The 17,386-nt window shown below is 37.2% G+C and overlaps 1 protein-coding gene across 12 annotated transcripts in view; it reads right to left on the bottom strand.

The window, feature by feature from the left end:
* Positions 1–17,386, bottom strand: part of LOC121317441 (pumilio homolog 2) — a 40,101-nt gene that overhangs the window by 16,710 nt on the left and 6,005 nt on the right. For 5 of the 12 annotated variants that reach the window (XM_041253378.1, XM_041253381.1, XM_041253380.1 and 2 more), the window contains exons 3-14: positions 15,035–15,103; positions 13,605–13,710; positions 13,044–13,231; positions 10,907–11,064; positions 8,551–8,821; positions 7,475–7,568; positions 6,301–6,426; positions 5,736–5,890; positions 4,594–4,729; positions 3,947–4,027; positions 1,533–1,676; positions 451–804 (exon numbers count right to left, since the gene is read on the bottom strand). In XM_041253378.1, coding sequence (XP_041109312.1) covers positions 451–804; positions 1,533–1,676; positions 3,947–4,027; positions 4,594–4,729; positions 5,736–5,890; positions 6,301–6,426; positions 7,475–7,568; positions 8,551–8,821; positions 10,907–11,064; positions 13,044–13,231; positions 13,605–13,710; positions 15,035–15,103 — 1,882 coding nt within the window. The remainder of the gene's footprint in view (positions 1–450; positions 805–1,532; positions 1,677–3,946; positions 4,028–4,593; positions 4,730–5,735; positions 5,891–6,300; positions 6,427–7,474; positions 7,569–8,550; positions 8,822–10,906; positions 11,065–13,043; positions 13,232–13,604; positions 13,711–15,034; positions 15,104–17,386) is intronic. The other 7 variants (XM_041253385.1, XM_041253386.1, XM_041253388.1 and 4 more) reach the window with 3 other exon arrangements.

Genomic DNA, 17,386 nt, shown 5'->3' with positions numbered 1-17,386 from the left:
ATCAGCAGACGGTTTACTTTTCTCTGTGCATCAACACTGCAAGAAAGATTGGGAGTTGATATTGCCACAAGTCTTCTTCATGAGATCAAATAGTAGTATAGTATAATAATAGTCGACTGCGTTCAAAGAGGCTTCACAGGCAAAAAGGTAAGAAAAAATAATGAGAATGCATTGTTTAGCAAGAATATGCTCCTTCTGCCACATGACATAAAAGTAAATGTATAAAAAATTTTCAAAGATTGTTTGCTAAAAACTACCAGAAATATTGTACATTGGTCTGCCATATGAATTAATTGTTCATTTTCAGTAAATGCTTTTATTTAACACGTTTGCTTAAAGAAGGATCTTATATTAAGTGTAGGGTGCCAATATTTTTGTCTGTATCGAAGCTCCACTTGCAGGGACGCTTATTAAGTTAACATTGTAGTGGATTTAGGAATTTTACCACACCTGATGATCCAAAGCCACCCAATGCTGAGCCAATAGCTGCTCCAAGGGAATTGCTACTTCCAAAGCCAAGCGAGGTGTTTCCAGGCTGGCCGGGACCATGGGAGAAGAGGGAACTGCTCTGGGAGATGTTGGTTAGAGAATTGTTGCCATAGAATGAGTTGGACTGCATGTTACTGTTGGGCTGTTGCTGTTGCTGGTGTTGTTGTTGTTGTTGTTGTTGTTGTTGTTGATGGTGCTGCTGCTGCTGCTGCTGCTGCTGCTGCTGCTGCTGCTGCTGAGAGTTGATGGGGCGGAAGAGACCATTGGCAGCTCCACCAAGATTATTTGTGGTTCCAGATGCTGATGCTGCAGCAGCTGCAAGAGGAGAAATATATTAAGTCAGAAATTACAAAAAATTGATTAAAACCTATAGGGCAGGCTCTTAAAACAATTACCCAATAGTTTCATCATATCAGACAAGCGTTTCTGTACATTTCTTAAAAGGTTTAAAGTTTATTATTGAAGGTGTTAAGCTTTAACACATTGGGAATGTGTGTAACCATCATAAGAAGCCCTCTATTGGGTACTTTTTTAAAATTTTTTTAAATCCAATTACAAAAGTATAGCAAAAACATTTTGAAAGTTTAATCATAAATAGATCAACTTATGCTTTCTCCAAGAAAAAAATGTCTGTTTTTCATCACAGAATTTAATACAGTGCTCCAAACAATGAAGGAATGTTGAGATGTGTATTTTTAAGCGTTAACAAAATAATGTGTTGAAACAATGCCTAACACATCCCTCTTGTGACATTCAAACAAAGTGTGAGGTGTCATGTGCAGGAAACATCAAAACATTACTTAAATACTGGGAAAGGGATCCTAATTGTCCATCCTCAACACACTGTTGTGGTGTGTGATCCAGGCACACTAATACAGGCCATATTGCAAATAAATGTGTCAGACTGCCTGCGTACAATACACATGCTTAATAAAACACATCTCAGAATAACCCTTAATTGTTTGAGGTAGTGTGGTTTTACTTTAATCTGGACATATACTAAACGTTTCAAAACTACACTGCCCAACTTGTCTATGACTAACCCGCTTGAGCAGCTGCTGGGCTGATTAATACAGGTGTGGAAGCCATCAGCCTAACAGGTCCACTTAATCCAGGCCGTGCTCCAGGGCCAACCACCAAGGCACCTGTCTGATCGTAATAGGCAGCTGGGGCCAACACCTGATAACCTAAGAAAAAAAAAATAATATTAAAAGTTAAGTGCCAGTACATTATATAGTATTCTTTATTAAGGAATATTCTTTCAAACTTAAATGATTAAATTCAAATTTGATGTCTAGAAGTCCGTCCCCCCCCCCCCCCCCCCCAAAAAAAAGTGCTTCATTTAAAAAGAAGTTGCAAAAGGCAGCTTTTAATATACAGCATTAAGTTACCGACTAGGCATGGCCTAAACGGTGTAGAAAGACAATTTATGTAATGTGTGCTTGAGTTTTATTTGATTAATTTATTGCAATTTCATAATGTTACATACTTTTGTACTGGATATTTAAAACAAAAAAAATCATTTTATAAAGGCAATATTTTTGTTTAGCATTCAAGATAGGGATGCATTTGCAAACAATGATAAATAATTGTTATTGAAACAAGCTGTAAAAAAAAAAAATTAAAAATATCGCTAAGACACACTATAGAAATATATTTCGCTAAGAGACACCACAGAAATATATTTTTTGCAATGAACAGCTACCATAACTGACAAGCAGTAACACTTTGAACAAAAAAAGGGTTTTGATGGGAAAGTAAATGATACTGTACAGGGACGATAAGACTGCATAGCAGTTTCACCAATTCCAGGTTTTACTAAGAGCTTAATTATTAACCCTTAAAAAAGTGTGTCTTATTAACCCTTTATTCAGCACTTATCAGGCACGTCAGGTACAATTTATTTTCACACACATTGTTTAAAATATATTTTTTCAGAGTAAAACAGGTTTAAAAAGGCAATCGCAAAAGTACACAGTACTCCAGCCAAGCCCCACCCCTTGTTTGCTGTATTTTTTACATACTACTTTATAGACGTGCATACTGATAAATCCTCTCCTGATCACTCGTTTTATCACAAAACTCCTCAATAATGTGATCCAAGTCATTATTTTATTACATCCCAAAAAGCTCTACAAATGTCATTGATATTCTTTGAGTGCTGGATGCACTCTGTCTCACTCGGCCATTGAAAAAGTTCTCTGTATTTTCCAGAGAAAAAACGACTAGAGACCGGTGCTTTATGTCTTTTTGATGATGTCGGACAGTGTCCGACATCGCACTGGAAAGGGAAAATTGTAATATCGGACCTGGTCCGACATAGGATCGCAAACGGTTAAAAACTCACAAGACGACCAGGAATGGATTAAACTTCTATGGAATGGGAGTCTTATTTCCATCACTGCAGTAACAGAAACCCATTTGAGAGTGTGCAACCACAGAAACATTTATGTGACCAACCGTCATTTCCAGATCTAGTGAAATTAGCTGTAGTATTTTGCTTATACAAACAGTGTGCCTAAATGCATAAGTTTGCTTTCCCCAAATCCTAAATACAGCATTCTCTCAAATCATACAGACTGTACTCTGTTACCAGACAGGCTGTGTCATGTCATTGGCAGGCCTTCCCTGACAATTAAATAAAATGCAGATAACCACACAATGCTTACACATGCACTGTCTATGAAGGCTGTCTATATTGATGCTACTTTTGTTCACAAAATATATATTGTTTTTTTTAAATGTCTTTAAATGTATTAAAGACATTTGAATTAGGCAGCTTAACTTAAATTTAAATCTTTGAAATCTTGAAAAAGGTCAGATCTATCAATGTAAAGCAAAAAAAACCCTCTGAATGGCACAAAGTATCCAATTGGCTTGGCCAAGTCTTATCAATTCAATGTAAAACTAGGGGCATACTTAAATGTGTTCTCTTGAAATAAGAGTAACAAGAGGTTTTGCTACACATTTCACTTGAGAAAATAAGTTCTTATGGTTATTAGTTTGACAATATATGAACTGTATTCATCCACGACAGTTTCCATTAAATGCTGAATGTTCATGTTGTGCAGTATTAAGTGCGTTACCTGGTTAGGTAGGCATGATGGTGGGTGATGACTGGTAGTGGGTTCTGTTCACGAAGCTTATTTCCTGGGTAAAATCAGGTTTTTAAAACGGCTTCCATTATTTTCGGGCAGCAGGCACCCGACCAAGCCCATAAATCGAGTAATGATTTTCAGTATGTTCTTGGCCTATGAGGTTCTACTTACAATATGTAGATACTGCTGTAGTTCTTCCAACAAGTTAGAGTACATAACAGGAAAAATATAACTGAATAAGCAAAAAATAAAAACTAAATAAAATCAGTCCATGTGCGATTTGGTGTGATATGCATGGCATCTTAGAAATTTGGTAGCAAATGGTTCCTAAATTAGTAAATGTTTTAGTTTTTAAATACCTTGTTGTTTTCTTAGATTCCAACCTGCTATTTGATAGCCATATACATTTTGTTGCAACATCTGTGGCATCAAGGCTTGGTCTGTGCCAAAGGAATAGAAAGTCAAAGTGCCTTAATTATACAGGTGGGGAACAAGTGGGTTTTACCCTAGGATTTCCCCTAGTGGATTTTAATTTTGTTCATACTAGAACTTGCAGGTGAATCTTTATGTGTGCTTAAATTAACCCTTTGCTATGAGTGCATTGCATGGATTGATCTGTTTAAAGACTTCCTGCTCTCCTACCAAAAGAACATGAATGCCCACAATGCACAGTGAAGACAGAAGTGGACCTCTCACTTTTGTAAAGACTAAACATGCCAAGACACTCACTTTGTATACCCTTTTTGTTTGCAAAGATATCTTAAAGTAGAATTCACGAGTAGACCACAAATTACAGTGCAAGATATGTTTTTGCAATCCATGAAGGCCATCCTTTATAAAACAGCTTAGATTGTAAATGGTATTTAAATAGTACATCTTTTCATATTGATGCAGTACAAATAAATAAAAAAAACTATTTTCTGAATGCTTCCATCATACCGACAACCCCAACATTCATGAAACAGCAGATCTGTATCAGCTCTCCTAAATGCTCTGGACAACAAACCTGGTATCCCTGTGGCAAGTCCTTGGCTGAAGGCTAGCGCTGGATTTGCTGCTGCTGCTGCCAACGATTCTGCCTGTTGGTTCTGCTGACCTTGGTTTGGAGTCAGAGGTCGCTGATTGTTTCCTGTACGCATAATCTTAAAAAAACAACAAAAAAAAACAGGGAACATGAATCCACAAGGAAAACAATAAAATATAGCACATGTCATTCAAGTATTAGAGTCATTGTGGTAGCCTAACGAGATTCCCAATAATACATTTTACTTTGGTCCCAGCAGACAGCAGACAATAGAGACACTGAAATAATAAATTACATGCATTGCATTTAAACTGCATTTTATGAATTGAGCTACATTGTTTATATACTCCCATGCCCACTGCTTCTCTTCCCTAACCCCTGTGGTGCAGCCAGCTACCAGAGAACTTCAAGACTGCTCCAAATCTCTCACTGCCTTCCGTGGTCTCAAGACCCACCAGTGTCCCGCCCCTAAATATATATATTAATAAAATTAAAAAATTAAAAAAGGGCAGCTGGCTCTTTGAGCTAATATATATATATGATGTTTTATTATTATGTGTCTTACTGTTTGCAGTGCAGATGTAAAGTCGCAGCCATTCTTTGTTATTGTTTTGTATTTTTGATTTTAACACCTTGCGAGGATGCGTGACTGATCAGCTACTGATTATTTAATTAGCCGACAGTCACAAATCCTTATTAAACTCGAGCGGACTACGGCCGAGGGGTAAAAAGATAATTAATTAATAACTAGTTAACCCCTCGGCCAGAATATAAAAGCCAGCAGCTGTCTTTGTTCAGGGTGAAGGGTTCAGAGAGGAGAACGAGTGTGGAGAGGAGGTAATAGAAAAACTAGTGTAAACAATTGCTATACATGCTGGCTAAAAACCCCTATGATACTTGTTTGTTTCTGTTTGTTTGGGGTTTTGAGTTTGTTTACATCTTTTGTTTGTTTTATTATTTAATAAACATACTGAGCGTCGTAGCGGCTCAGTTTCGCCCTATTACTTCCGGAGTTGAGTCTGTGTTTCTGGTCTGACGTCACCACTGCAAGCCATCCTGTTCACACAGTACTACAGGTCTGTGTCTTTAAAATAAACAAACATGTTCAACTAGTTTTACTTTACCTGTTGTTGTCCCTGCCCCTGGTTAGTGGTCTGCTGGTTAGCTGAGTTATTAGCAGCTGCTGCGGCTGCTGCTGCTGCTGCTTGCTGCTGGAACAAATTGGCAGGATACACCCCCCATGGAACACCATAATACTGAGGCGGGACAACAGTAGGACCTGAAAATTAAATAGTATTTAGAATAACGCTTGGCTTTCATAACACTTCTTCATTTACATGTTCCATGTATGCAGCAGCGTTATTCTTTGTCAGCTTCTTATTTCCCCACCCCCACTAGCAACCACTGGGATACAAGGATTTGTTTTAGCATCAAATATCTTGCACACTGATCATATGCAAGTGGTTAACATAAATATTTAAGACAACACTTTTTGTATACATAGAAAATACACAGAAAGTGGAATGATTGTTCTGAATTATACAACAAAAAAACCACGATTAGTAAATTACTGTCAAGATGCATGACAATCAGAGTGTGTAGTGATTAGTTATGTATAGTAGATGAAGGAGCTTTGTAGTTCCCGAGTTGGTTATCTTTGGCAGCTGCAATGCATAACATACAGCATACCTGCAAGAGTGGCGGCTGCTGCAAGTCCTGCTGCGGTGTAGGGGTCAGTGCCCGGAGGAGCCGCGCTGATTATATATGGGTTTGGCATAAAGGCAGCTGGAGCAAGGCCTGCTGAAAATACACCAGCTGTCAACAAAAAGCAAAGGTTTTACAATATTTACAATCACTGCAGACAATACCGTAATTAATTTGCACAAGTTGTCGTTAACTAAGCAACATTCAGGTGGCGTACGATAGCTACCACAGGTTGCTTCATTCTGGCTAAAATGTTTATCACAAAAATGTTACAATAAGGATTAATGTATTCTCAGGACATGTTTCTAACCAATTGACAACTGGGTACATTTGTTTTATTAATTTCAAGTTAAAAAAAAAAAAAAAAAAACAGCTGCAGTAGTTTTAAGTGTGCAGTTAACGTTTTGGAGTACATTATCTGATCACTTTCAATAGGGCCGTGGCAAGGTGGAAGCCCTGCTGGTGTAAATAGTGTTGGTGTTGTGTTTTTTACTTGTTTGGCAGGGATAGGGTTAATTCCATCTCTGCCAAATCCTTATGCAGAATGAGGCTGGAGCTTAACTGAGGATCAATGAAGCCCAGCCACATGCTATAAAAGCAGGATAAACCTTTGTTTGGGGATAGGAGTTTGGGAGAATGGTTATATGTGTTTCCGTGAAGGCAACTGCTAAGCCTCAAACAAGGTGTTTATTTACAGAATTTTGTTGAAGTGTTTGTTTAAATTTTTTATTTTGTCCCTTGTTTCTTTGATTACTTTGTTTTGTGCAAAATAAACATGTGCAACAGTGCCTTTAAACCGCAGCTTCTGACTCTGGGTTTGCTTTCCTGCCACTAACCATCCAGGACCTTAACGCTACCCTGCTACAAGGGCGTTTTCACAATAACCTTAATGCAAAATGTAAACATCCAAAACCAGAACTGGACAAAGCTGTAGTTTATTCCATGTTCTTACTAGAACAAAATCATCTTTAAATCTGGTATTACATATTTAATGAAAGGTACGTCTCCAACTTGTATATGGAGTTGAACATTATGAAGATGTGCTCTATAATGCAAATGTGTTACTGTAAAACCTTACTTTTAGACAAGTACATTTTTACAAGGTAATGACCCGATATGAGAAATCTGCCTTTGCTTCAGTTTCACACTAACATCTCACCTAGATGTTGCTGCTGAGCTGCAGCCAGTGCATACTGCTGCTGTTGTGCTGCAGTCAACTGCTGAACAGTCAGTGCATTGGGCCGTTGGAAAAGCTGGAAAAAAATGAAACCCACATCAACCATAAACATATTAAACTCTTTTGCGAACAACACATTTTCATGGGTTTGCTGCAGAGTTGTGCAATTTAGATAAGCTGCTGGGTAATTTAAAGCAAAGTCCTTTCTGCTGCAGTGCGCCTCAATCACGTTAAGTTGTACATAATTTAATGTCTTAATCGTCATCCATAGTTTAGCAGCGATACATTTTATACACCAAGTATGGTTATATCCTTACAAGCTGTTAACACATGTTAAGAATACCACCAAGATTTCCTTTTTCCATCTGTGCCCGACTAAGATCCTCCCTTACAGCTGCTGATGCAGAGAAATCCATGTGTTCATTACCTCTCGCAATGATTACTGCAAAAGACTATTAGCAAGGGTCTCTGGTAAGATCCTGCAGAGACTCCAGAACACAGCGGCCAGGGTTTTAACTAGAACCCCACTCTCTGCTCACATCACCCCTATATTAGCATCCCTTCACTGGCTCCTAGTAAGGCAAAGATTTGATTTTAAGATTTTTACTCACATACAAAGCCCTGAATAATCTAGCACCAGCCTACTTAAAATAACTTTTAATTTTCCATGCCCCTGTACGTGCTTTAAGATGTTGGACCAAAAATTGCTGGTTGTTCCAAAGACGAGCATGGACTTTGGAACATGCTTCCCCTCACAATAAGGGAAACTCCGTCCCCAGATATTTTTTAAATCTCTTTTAAAAACAGATCTTTTTACTATGGCTTTTTAAATTGCTTTTAGTTCTGTGTGTGTTTTTTCTGTTTATATTTTTATTCTTGTAATTTTCTTTTAGTGCTGTTTTCTTGCTGCTTTTATTACATTGTCATTTATGTATGTAAAGTGCTTTGTGATCCCCAAAGGGCGCTATATAAAATCAATTATTATTATTATTATTATTATTATTATTATTAATACAGACTGCTGCCAATACAACTCTGAAACTATTTCAAGAACAAACCTGTTGCTGAGAATTGTAGTCAAAAAGTCCTACAGGAGCTCCAGAGGAGTCAATTTGCACTTGGCTACCCGTGTAATCGAACTGTAAAGACTCAATTCCGACTTGTTCCATGGAGTCCATGTTTTGTGTCTCTGGGTTCTGGAACTCCTCCAATGGTGGCTTATTGGATGCAGGGATGGGATGGTGGCCGATCACTTCAGAACTGTTTTGGTTGGGACCCAGGCGATCTGCCACTTCCGTGGGAGATGCCTGGCGGCTGCCAGGAGTCCGGCTAGAAGAAAAAGACATCTTACTTGCATATCCACAAAGCAGTGTCAAGTTTCTGCATCTTTGTTACCAGTGGTGGCAAAGGTTAGTCAAAATGCTTGGAACAAAGAGGCTAGAATTTCACTACATGGCTATCTATTAAAATATTTTCCTAAAGAAACATAAAGTTGACTATAAAAAGCAAAAAAAAGTCTTTGATATTGACCATGTTTGTGGTTCCTCAGTTCTATATAAAAGGCCATTATGACTGTTGATTTACTGTTTAAGAGAATTATAACTGTTGCTCATCTGTTGCTTGTCACCTCCAACTAAACTTACAAAGCAACCTATATCTATCTATTAATCAGTATATGGTGCCTATCAAAATGTTCACCTTTTGTTGCCTTATAGTCTATGCATTAAAAATGTTTTTTTTTTTTTTTATCTACACATCCTACCCCACAAGTTCCAAGTGAAAAAAAGTTCACTAGAAATGTATAGAAAATGAACTAAAAATAAAACGTGAAATATCTTGGTTGGTTAAGTGTCCAACCCCCTTGTAATAGCAATCCTAAATTAGCTCAGGTGTAACCAATCGCCTTCAAAATCACACACCAAGTTAAGAGGTCTCCAGCTGTGTTAAATTGTAGTGATTAACATGATTTCAGGATATATTCAGTAGTTCCTGTAGGTTCCCTCTGCTGGGTAGTGCATTTCAAAGCAAAGAACGAACCATGAGCACCAAGGTGCTTTCAAAAGAACTCCGGGACAAAGTTGTTGAAAGGCACAGATCAGGAGATGGGTATAAAAAAAAATCAAAGGCCTTGAATATCCCTTGAATGGCCCAGTCAGAGCCCCAACCTAAATCCAATCGCAAATTTGTGGCATGACTTGAAAATTGCCGTCCATCAACGCTCCCCAAGGAACTTGACAGAGATTGAACAGTTTTGTAAAGAATGGTCAAATATTGCCAAATCTAGGTGTGCAAAGTTGGTAGAGACCTATCTCAGATTCATAGCTGTAATTGCTGCCAAAGGTGCTTCCACCAAGTGTTAACTAAGGGGGTGGAGACTTATCCAATTATAATATTTCAGTTTTGTATTTTTAATATATAATTTTTTTCTCAATAAAAATGTGTTTCCCCCTTAACAGTATGGAGAATGGTGTGCAGATAAGTGGAAAAAAGTCCTCATTTAAATGCATGAAACTCTGAGGCACCGGCACAACAAAATGTGAAAAAAGTTTAAGGCGGTGAGACTAATGCACACTGCTGTGAAAATGTATCTGCCCCCTGTCTGCTTTTTTGCATTTTTCGCATTGAATTTGGTCAGATCTTTTTGTAGTATAGTAGTAGAGTACAGAAGGAGTCCGAGAAAAAAATGACAAAGTTTGGTGCTTCTTTCATTTGTTTGGTGTGCAAGGTAATCAAACATGCAATCTTCAGGTGTGAAAAAGTTATTGCCCCCCCCCCCCCCCCCCCCCCTGTTAACTCAACCCAATTAAAGGGATAATTAGGGTCAGCTGTTTGAATACTTTGGTTAACAATCAGGCCTGACCCTAATTATCCCTTTAGTTGGGTTGGGTTAACTGGGGGGGGGGGATAACTTTTTCACACCTGAAGAGTGCATATTTGATTACCTTGCACACCAAACAAATGAAAGAAGCACCAAACTTTGGTGTCATATTTTTTCTCTCTGATTCCCTCTATACGCCACTACAACCCACAAAAAGATCTGACCAAATTCAATGCAAAAAATGGGCAAAAATGCAGAAAATCAGACGGGGCAAATACATTTTCACGACACTGTATGTGTGTGTGTATATATATATATATATATATATATATATATATATATATATATATATATATATATATATATATATATACACACACACACATATATATGTGATATATGTACATATATACTTACATATATATATATATATATATATTATATATATATATATATATATATATATATATATATATATATTATATATATAACCATGTTAACACAAATTTTGTGTTTTCCTTGTGATTACCAAAAACAGACACTCCTTTCCTTTAAATGAAAACAGACTTAACAGGGTAGTCACACCCCCTACTTACTTAAATTCAGTATCCATTCCATTTGGCAGTCCCCGTCCATTTGCTTTAGGAACATCTTCATCTCCTTGTTTCATCTCTCTGCTTTTTTCCTCATAAGGTGATGAATTGCCTTTTTGGTCACCCTTCTCACTGCCATCTGTCTCGGCATCTCCAGCTCCCTGGCAATTACATGGGATACAAACCACACTCAGTCAGCCAGTGTCAATGCAGTCAATTATACAAAACAAACAATAGATTGAAAGTTATCACATTACAATTTTAAAAATATATATATTTACTTTTCTTAAAACCATGAAAATATGCTTTAATATTAATTGGTCCAAACATTTAAAGCAAACTTTCATTGGCCTTTACAGCTAATTAACAAAGTGTCCTCCAAAAGGATGTAAATATTTTCAATTACATCATACTGTGGTAAAAATGTTATATTACATAAGGCAACCCACATGTTAAGGTGGAAAAAGCACTTTGATCTAAATGTTAAAAACATACTATACATAAGGCCCTGTGAAAATCATGGAAATTTTCTTTCAAATTCCCGGCAGTGTCACGGGTAAAGTATTGTATTTTGTGGAATGTGCATGGAAATATGTTAAATTGGGTATAGATTATTACTTTTTTTAAAAACAAATATACAGATAAATGCACTGACATCATCAAAATCAACCGCAAAGTTATTCAAGCACTTTAAAATAGCTTATGAAACGGTGTTGTAATTAACAGCCTGTAGGTAAAGTGTATCTGCGGACAGCTTTCAGTTCTGGTACGGTATGCATGTTCACCATTTAGGTCTTGCAAAACAAATACAATGTGTAACCCATACTGATCCTGGGCGTCAGCCGACTCGTCAGCGCGTGACCGCTGACAAGCAACCAGACTGTTTTACCAATTCCATAATCTCCTGCTTGTGATACCGGCAACTTCAAGGAAGTATTCACGTCTCAGCTGAAATTATGAAGGAATCACTCCACCATTTGCTACACTTAGTCTGAAGAATTTTTGTAACTTTTGGTTGTCCAGTTTTTCAAAAGGGATATTTAGGTAGACAAACACCTCTGTCAGGTCAAAATGTAATGTTTTTCGTGCTTCACAGTTTTAAGTGGACTTTTGGAACATGGACGTCACCGTTTTTTGTTTCTTTGCATGTGAAGCAGTCGCAGCACTGCTGTGGATATCCGCCTTTCTCTTTCGGTGTATACTTGAATCTAAATGCCTGTCAACAGCCGAGTTTCGGTAGTGATCTACAGTAAAGTTGCAGGACATACAGAAGAGCTTCCCTCCATCACTGCACAGCACTGTGTGTGGCGAATAGTACATGCAGGTATATAGCAGAGCTGTACAGTTTCATTAATGTGATTTTTTTTGTATGAAAGCCAAATAATTATGAAATAATTTATTTCTTAAAAATATTGTGAAAATTGCAGTACTGGGCTAATTTCACGATTTCCACGCAGTCCGTGAAATCGGAATTTACACAGGGCCTTAATGGTAAGGCAAGTTCCTTATATAGAATTAGATAAGACCCAATTTACAGTTTACCAGAATGACTAGTATAGCAAATAAATTAAAGTAACTACAAGCTACTCAAATTGCCCTAAAATCTGACAGGAACAATAATTAGTGAGTACTGATAAACACTGTGAAAAGCACCAATAAAAAGAAATAAAACACAAGAACACACACATTTATCTGCCAATTCTTTCAACCCGGTAAGTACGTGAAAGAGCTCTTTATTGAGGTCACGTTTCTCCCAATTGCGCTTTGAGGCATCTCTGAACAGTGACCTTCTTCCCGATGACGCCTACAGGCATCAGCACGCTAGTGCCGTTATTAAAAATAATAATAGAAACTAAATGGTATAGAATGTTTTAATGACAAGAGTCTGACCAATAGGCGAGGGTTTGACACGAGTCAGGACTATGCAGTTGGAATGTTTCTTTAGCTATGTTGCGGTAAAAAGGATGTGTTCTGCATTGCACTACACGTTAGAATCTTGGAAATTAGAAACTGGAAGATCCATTTAAATGGTATGGGCAGCAACGTTACCATTCTAAATCCACGTTGCCGGGCTAAATTAGTTTAGTCAAAATTACAAATTTTGCAGTACCAACACAAAAGCTGTTGGTTGGTGACTTACAAACGGCCCTTTCCTGTAGCGAGGATCCAGTTTGTCCCCTGGCGAGGAGCTAAGGACATATTCCACCATGCTGATTCCGAGGCCCCCACTTTCAGACCGAGGAGAAAGGACAGAGTTCACTTCACTGCTGACATGGAATCCCTGACCAGGCCGCCTCTGTACCATGATGGGCTGTGATACTGAATGATCTGTTTCCAAGAGACAAATATCTTCATAAATGTGGTCTTTCAAATTTCTCCAAAACAGACTATGAACACAGTGGTTTTGGCAGACAACATCCTCTGCTACAGACGTCCTAATATTTTCTAATTTACCTAATCTGTTAATGCTCCCCCCATCTTTTGTTTGTATTATTGGGCCACTCCATGCAAAATGTAATGTTGGTTACACTGGATATGCCGTCAATATCACAAACATCTGTATAGTACACCCACCACAGGAAATGTCAATGAATTAATTATTAGGAATACCCAATTGTTAAAAGCAAACTTGATTCATTCATATTTATAAAAAATCATATGGGGAAGAAAGAAAACAAAAGAAAAAACCACACACACTTACGTGATGCTCCCCATGCATTCTCTCGCCATTCATCTCCCAAGAACATCCCTTTTTGTCCCTCTTTAGCAGACTCATCAGATTCCCAGAACTTTTTAGCAGGCAAGAGCTAGCGAGAGAATTTTAGAGCATAAAAAAATTAACAATAATTAATAAATTCTATACACACAATATGTTAGCTGCAGTAGATTTTTTATTAAGGACTGGAAAATTATTCAAATTTATGTTAGTTCATTTGTGCAATGCCAAAAACAAGATATTACTGTTCTACACTACTTCATACTCTCATCATTTTTGATAATACAGTACACATTATCATCGCTACCTTCCGTCGTCAATAAAAAGTGGATTAATCAGGCCTTGCAGTATATTGTATTCTGATGTGTGCGGTGCTGTGCAAGAAACCAAAATTGTTTCAGTGCTGTGCACAGTACTTCTGTCTTTGATAAGCACCAATTTTCAATGTTTTAACAAGTCTTTTCTATCAAAAGGTGATAGACTGTATCTTCTATCTCCACGTGAATAAGGAAGTATTATTTACGTTAATAGTTTTTACCCCCTAGTACTTTTTTCCAAGATTTAAATAGCCGGCAAATATTAAAGCCAGAACCAAGTAGCTCTATAATATTGTAAATATTCCATTACAAACTCTGTTGCTTTGTAGTGAAGCTGACACTGTGCATTCTTTTGATGTCCACTGGGAACTGTCAAAGACGGCCGGAGTGGGCGACGTCAGACCAGAGCCAGGAAATAAGCAACTGAGAGAAATGGAGTTTGGTGGAGCTGAGCGAATACTTTCGCTCAGCATTTAAATAAACAGAACAGAAAATAAAAAGGTTGTAACAAACAAAAATACAAGGACACGGCACATTCGCCAAAACAAGAGAGACAAATAAAACAGACTAACATTACACAAAACACGGTGAGCAGATATTTTACTTCTATTATTTATGATCACAATTATTACCTCCGTCTCCACTCACTGAACACACAACCCCGAGTATGTGAAAATATGCTGCTTCTATGCAGCTGTATCGAGACTTGACTGCTAATCAATCACTCAACTGGAGACGCGGTACAACTGCACGTGAATTAATAAAGTGCAATTCCCCGTGCTCACATACTACATTTTACTTGCATGTGAAGTGCTGTGCAATCATTGTGCCTAAATACAAATATACATTTTAAACACTTGTGTTACACAGACTTGTTTATATCCTGTGTACCAATGACTATACACCAACATTTAACACACCACACGCAACATATAACAGAAAATATCCACAGGGGCGGGCACTTCATCACAGGAACCAATAGAATATATATTTTTCGCATATAGTCTACACAGTACAAGGGTTGCAGGAGAACTACTTATCTTCACTATCTGAAATAAAACTGAAGTAAATGCTGAAAGCAATAATGTGGTAACATACCTCTCCCATTCCTCTAGATTCCAGTGCAAGAGCTTGAAAGTCATGATTCATTTCATCCACAGGTCGAACCTGTACAAAACACAAACCAGAAATTAGAACTGACGCATTACAATGACTGAATAGAACCGTCTGCGATTCTGGCTGCTAGCACGAACCAATCCAAAAAGAGACTGATGGTATAGAGGAGTTTACATTTCTGTTGTAATTTTATCTGTAGTCTCAGGGGTACTTGAATGAAATCTCACATGCCGTGATTGGCTGCCAGTAACAAAATATTAACAGCACAACGATCAGAACCTTGATACTACTGTATTTATTATTCCCTATAGGCAGAAAAAAATCAACTTTGAATTGCAATTATCTTATTGTAACAAGGCTACCCCCACTCCACCCTCTCCAATGCAAAAATATTCTTTACAGTGATTGAAAACTTGGGGCGAGGCTGCTAGAGTACATACTAATGCATGGTAGTCGCAATATAGACACTAAAACTAAATTATACTGTTTGCAAATTACTTTTTTTTTTTATATAAATGTGGGCTTCATGCAAAAAAAGTGTAGCTGTTTATTAATATAAGGGTCACTGTATAAATAATCGTATCTGTCAAGAAAAATATCACAGTTCACTGTGTAAATCGATGAATCTGCACACCCCTACTAGTATCTTATTTAATTTACAACCCAGCATATTAGGTCTTTACACCCTGGAGCATGAGTAACAATCCCTACCTAACCAGCACACCCAATGCTATGCTGCCTCTTGAATCTCCAGAGAATACCTGTGTTCCCTTGACTGTATGACTCACTCTGCACAAGATTAACCATGGAAATCATTTCCCAAAAATCAGACCTCTGCTGCACTTTCATTTTTGGCAAGCTAGTGGATCTTTGACACCCACCATCGTTTGAAATGACAGTATATCAGTATATCCGATTCAAATCTGTGACACTTTCCAGCATAACCATTCAAATAAATTTAGCAAAAACCTTCCTTCCTCATCTCCAAGTACAATTCTAACCCAAAGCACACATTTTTACTGAAGCTAGTTAAGTTTTAGCAGGGTAAACTGTACACAGTATACTGCTCTCCTACAGCAGTATAATAAGCCCACTCAAAACAAGCAGATCAGTCACCTAATATAATGTGTATACAGTATCAGTTCATTTTTATTTATTTTCCAGTATAAGACAATTAAACTAATACATTATTAAAATCATAAATCATTCAGCAAGTTACTTGGCGGTGAATAAGCTTCCCTTACAGTATTTAACAATTTTATCATTCAATACATAAGGACACAACAGTTGCGACGGTCCAACAAAGTCTAGTCCCTGACCAATTTTATCAAACAAAAAAGGTTGTTTTTTTAAAAAAAAAAAAAAAAAACACACCAGAGTACACCAAATTCTATTAGGAGACTCTTGTCGAACATTTTCACACTGGTGTTGGACTACCAGTACAAGGTTAAAACTATTGTATTAGCTTTATAAACAGATACAAGATAGTCGCTAACCAATAGTGACTGACAGATTTTGTCAAAGCCAAGTTAGTTATTTGAATAAGTCATAGGCTTTTGGGACACTTCAAACAGCATGTTCAACAAAATACATTCAGTATGTCAGGTGATCAACAGAAACAAGGCATAAATCACACCATGATGTTAAGAACTAGGCCAGTATCTTTAACTGATCTCTTTATAGAAATCTGTAAATTAACTCAGCCTTGGGCACATCACATTTCAGGGTCATGTACATCTAAAGAGACTGAACAAGCTGAAAGAAAATGCTAGCTGTAATTACAGCAACAAAATTGATAGTATTCTTCAAGTGGAATTTTGTTGCCTGACTAAGATTTTGCTTAAAAAATAAATAAATAAAATAAATAAATAAAAATCACCTGGGGAGTATTGTGCCTGCCATAGCCACTTTTTTAAAGGCTTTTGCAATTCAAATTTAAATATCTCTGCGTATATGAATATCTCGTGCATGTCTGTTCTTAAGAGTTGCTAAATATTTGAATTAAACACCCATACGGAGTTACAGCTGCAGAATTGTAAAAATGAATAAGTTACAAGCACTTGCTTCTGCAACCACCAGACCTGCAGTTTATGCTGCATACTGAAATTAATACAATATAGCCTAAACTTTAGTCTGGGCTTTGTAATAAAATCAAAGTCACTGTGAAAGAACGTACTATATAATCCTGTTGAATGCTGAAACACTAATGAAAGTCATTCTAGACATAATATTATTATTATTATTATTATTATTATACTAGCAGTTGTCACAAAATATACACATTGAATCGCAATACAGTGTGATATAGCTACGCTACTTTTTTCCTTGTCTGCC

Source organism: Polyodon spathula, chromosome 6 (assembly GCF_017654505.1).
Source record: "Polyodon spathula isolate WHYD16114869_AA chromosome 6, ASM1765450v1, whole genome shotgun sequence".
Taxonomy (NCBI): Eukaryota; Metazoa; Chordata; class Actinopteri; order Acipenseriformes; family Polyodontidae; genus Polyodon; species Polyodon spathula.
The sequence above is the reverse complement of the archived record's forward strand: the minus strand, read 5'-3'. Positions and strand labels throughout refer to the sequence as shown.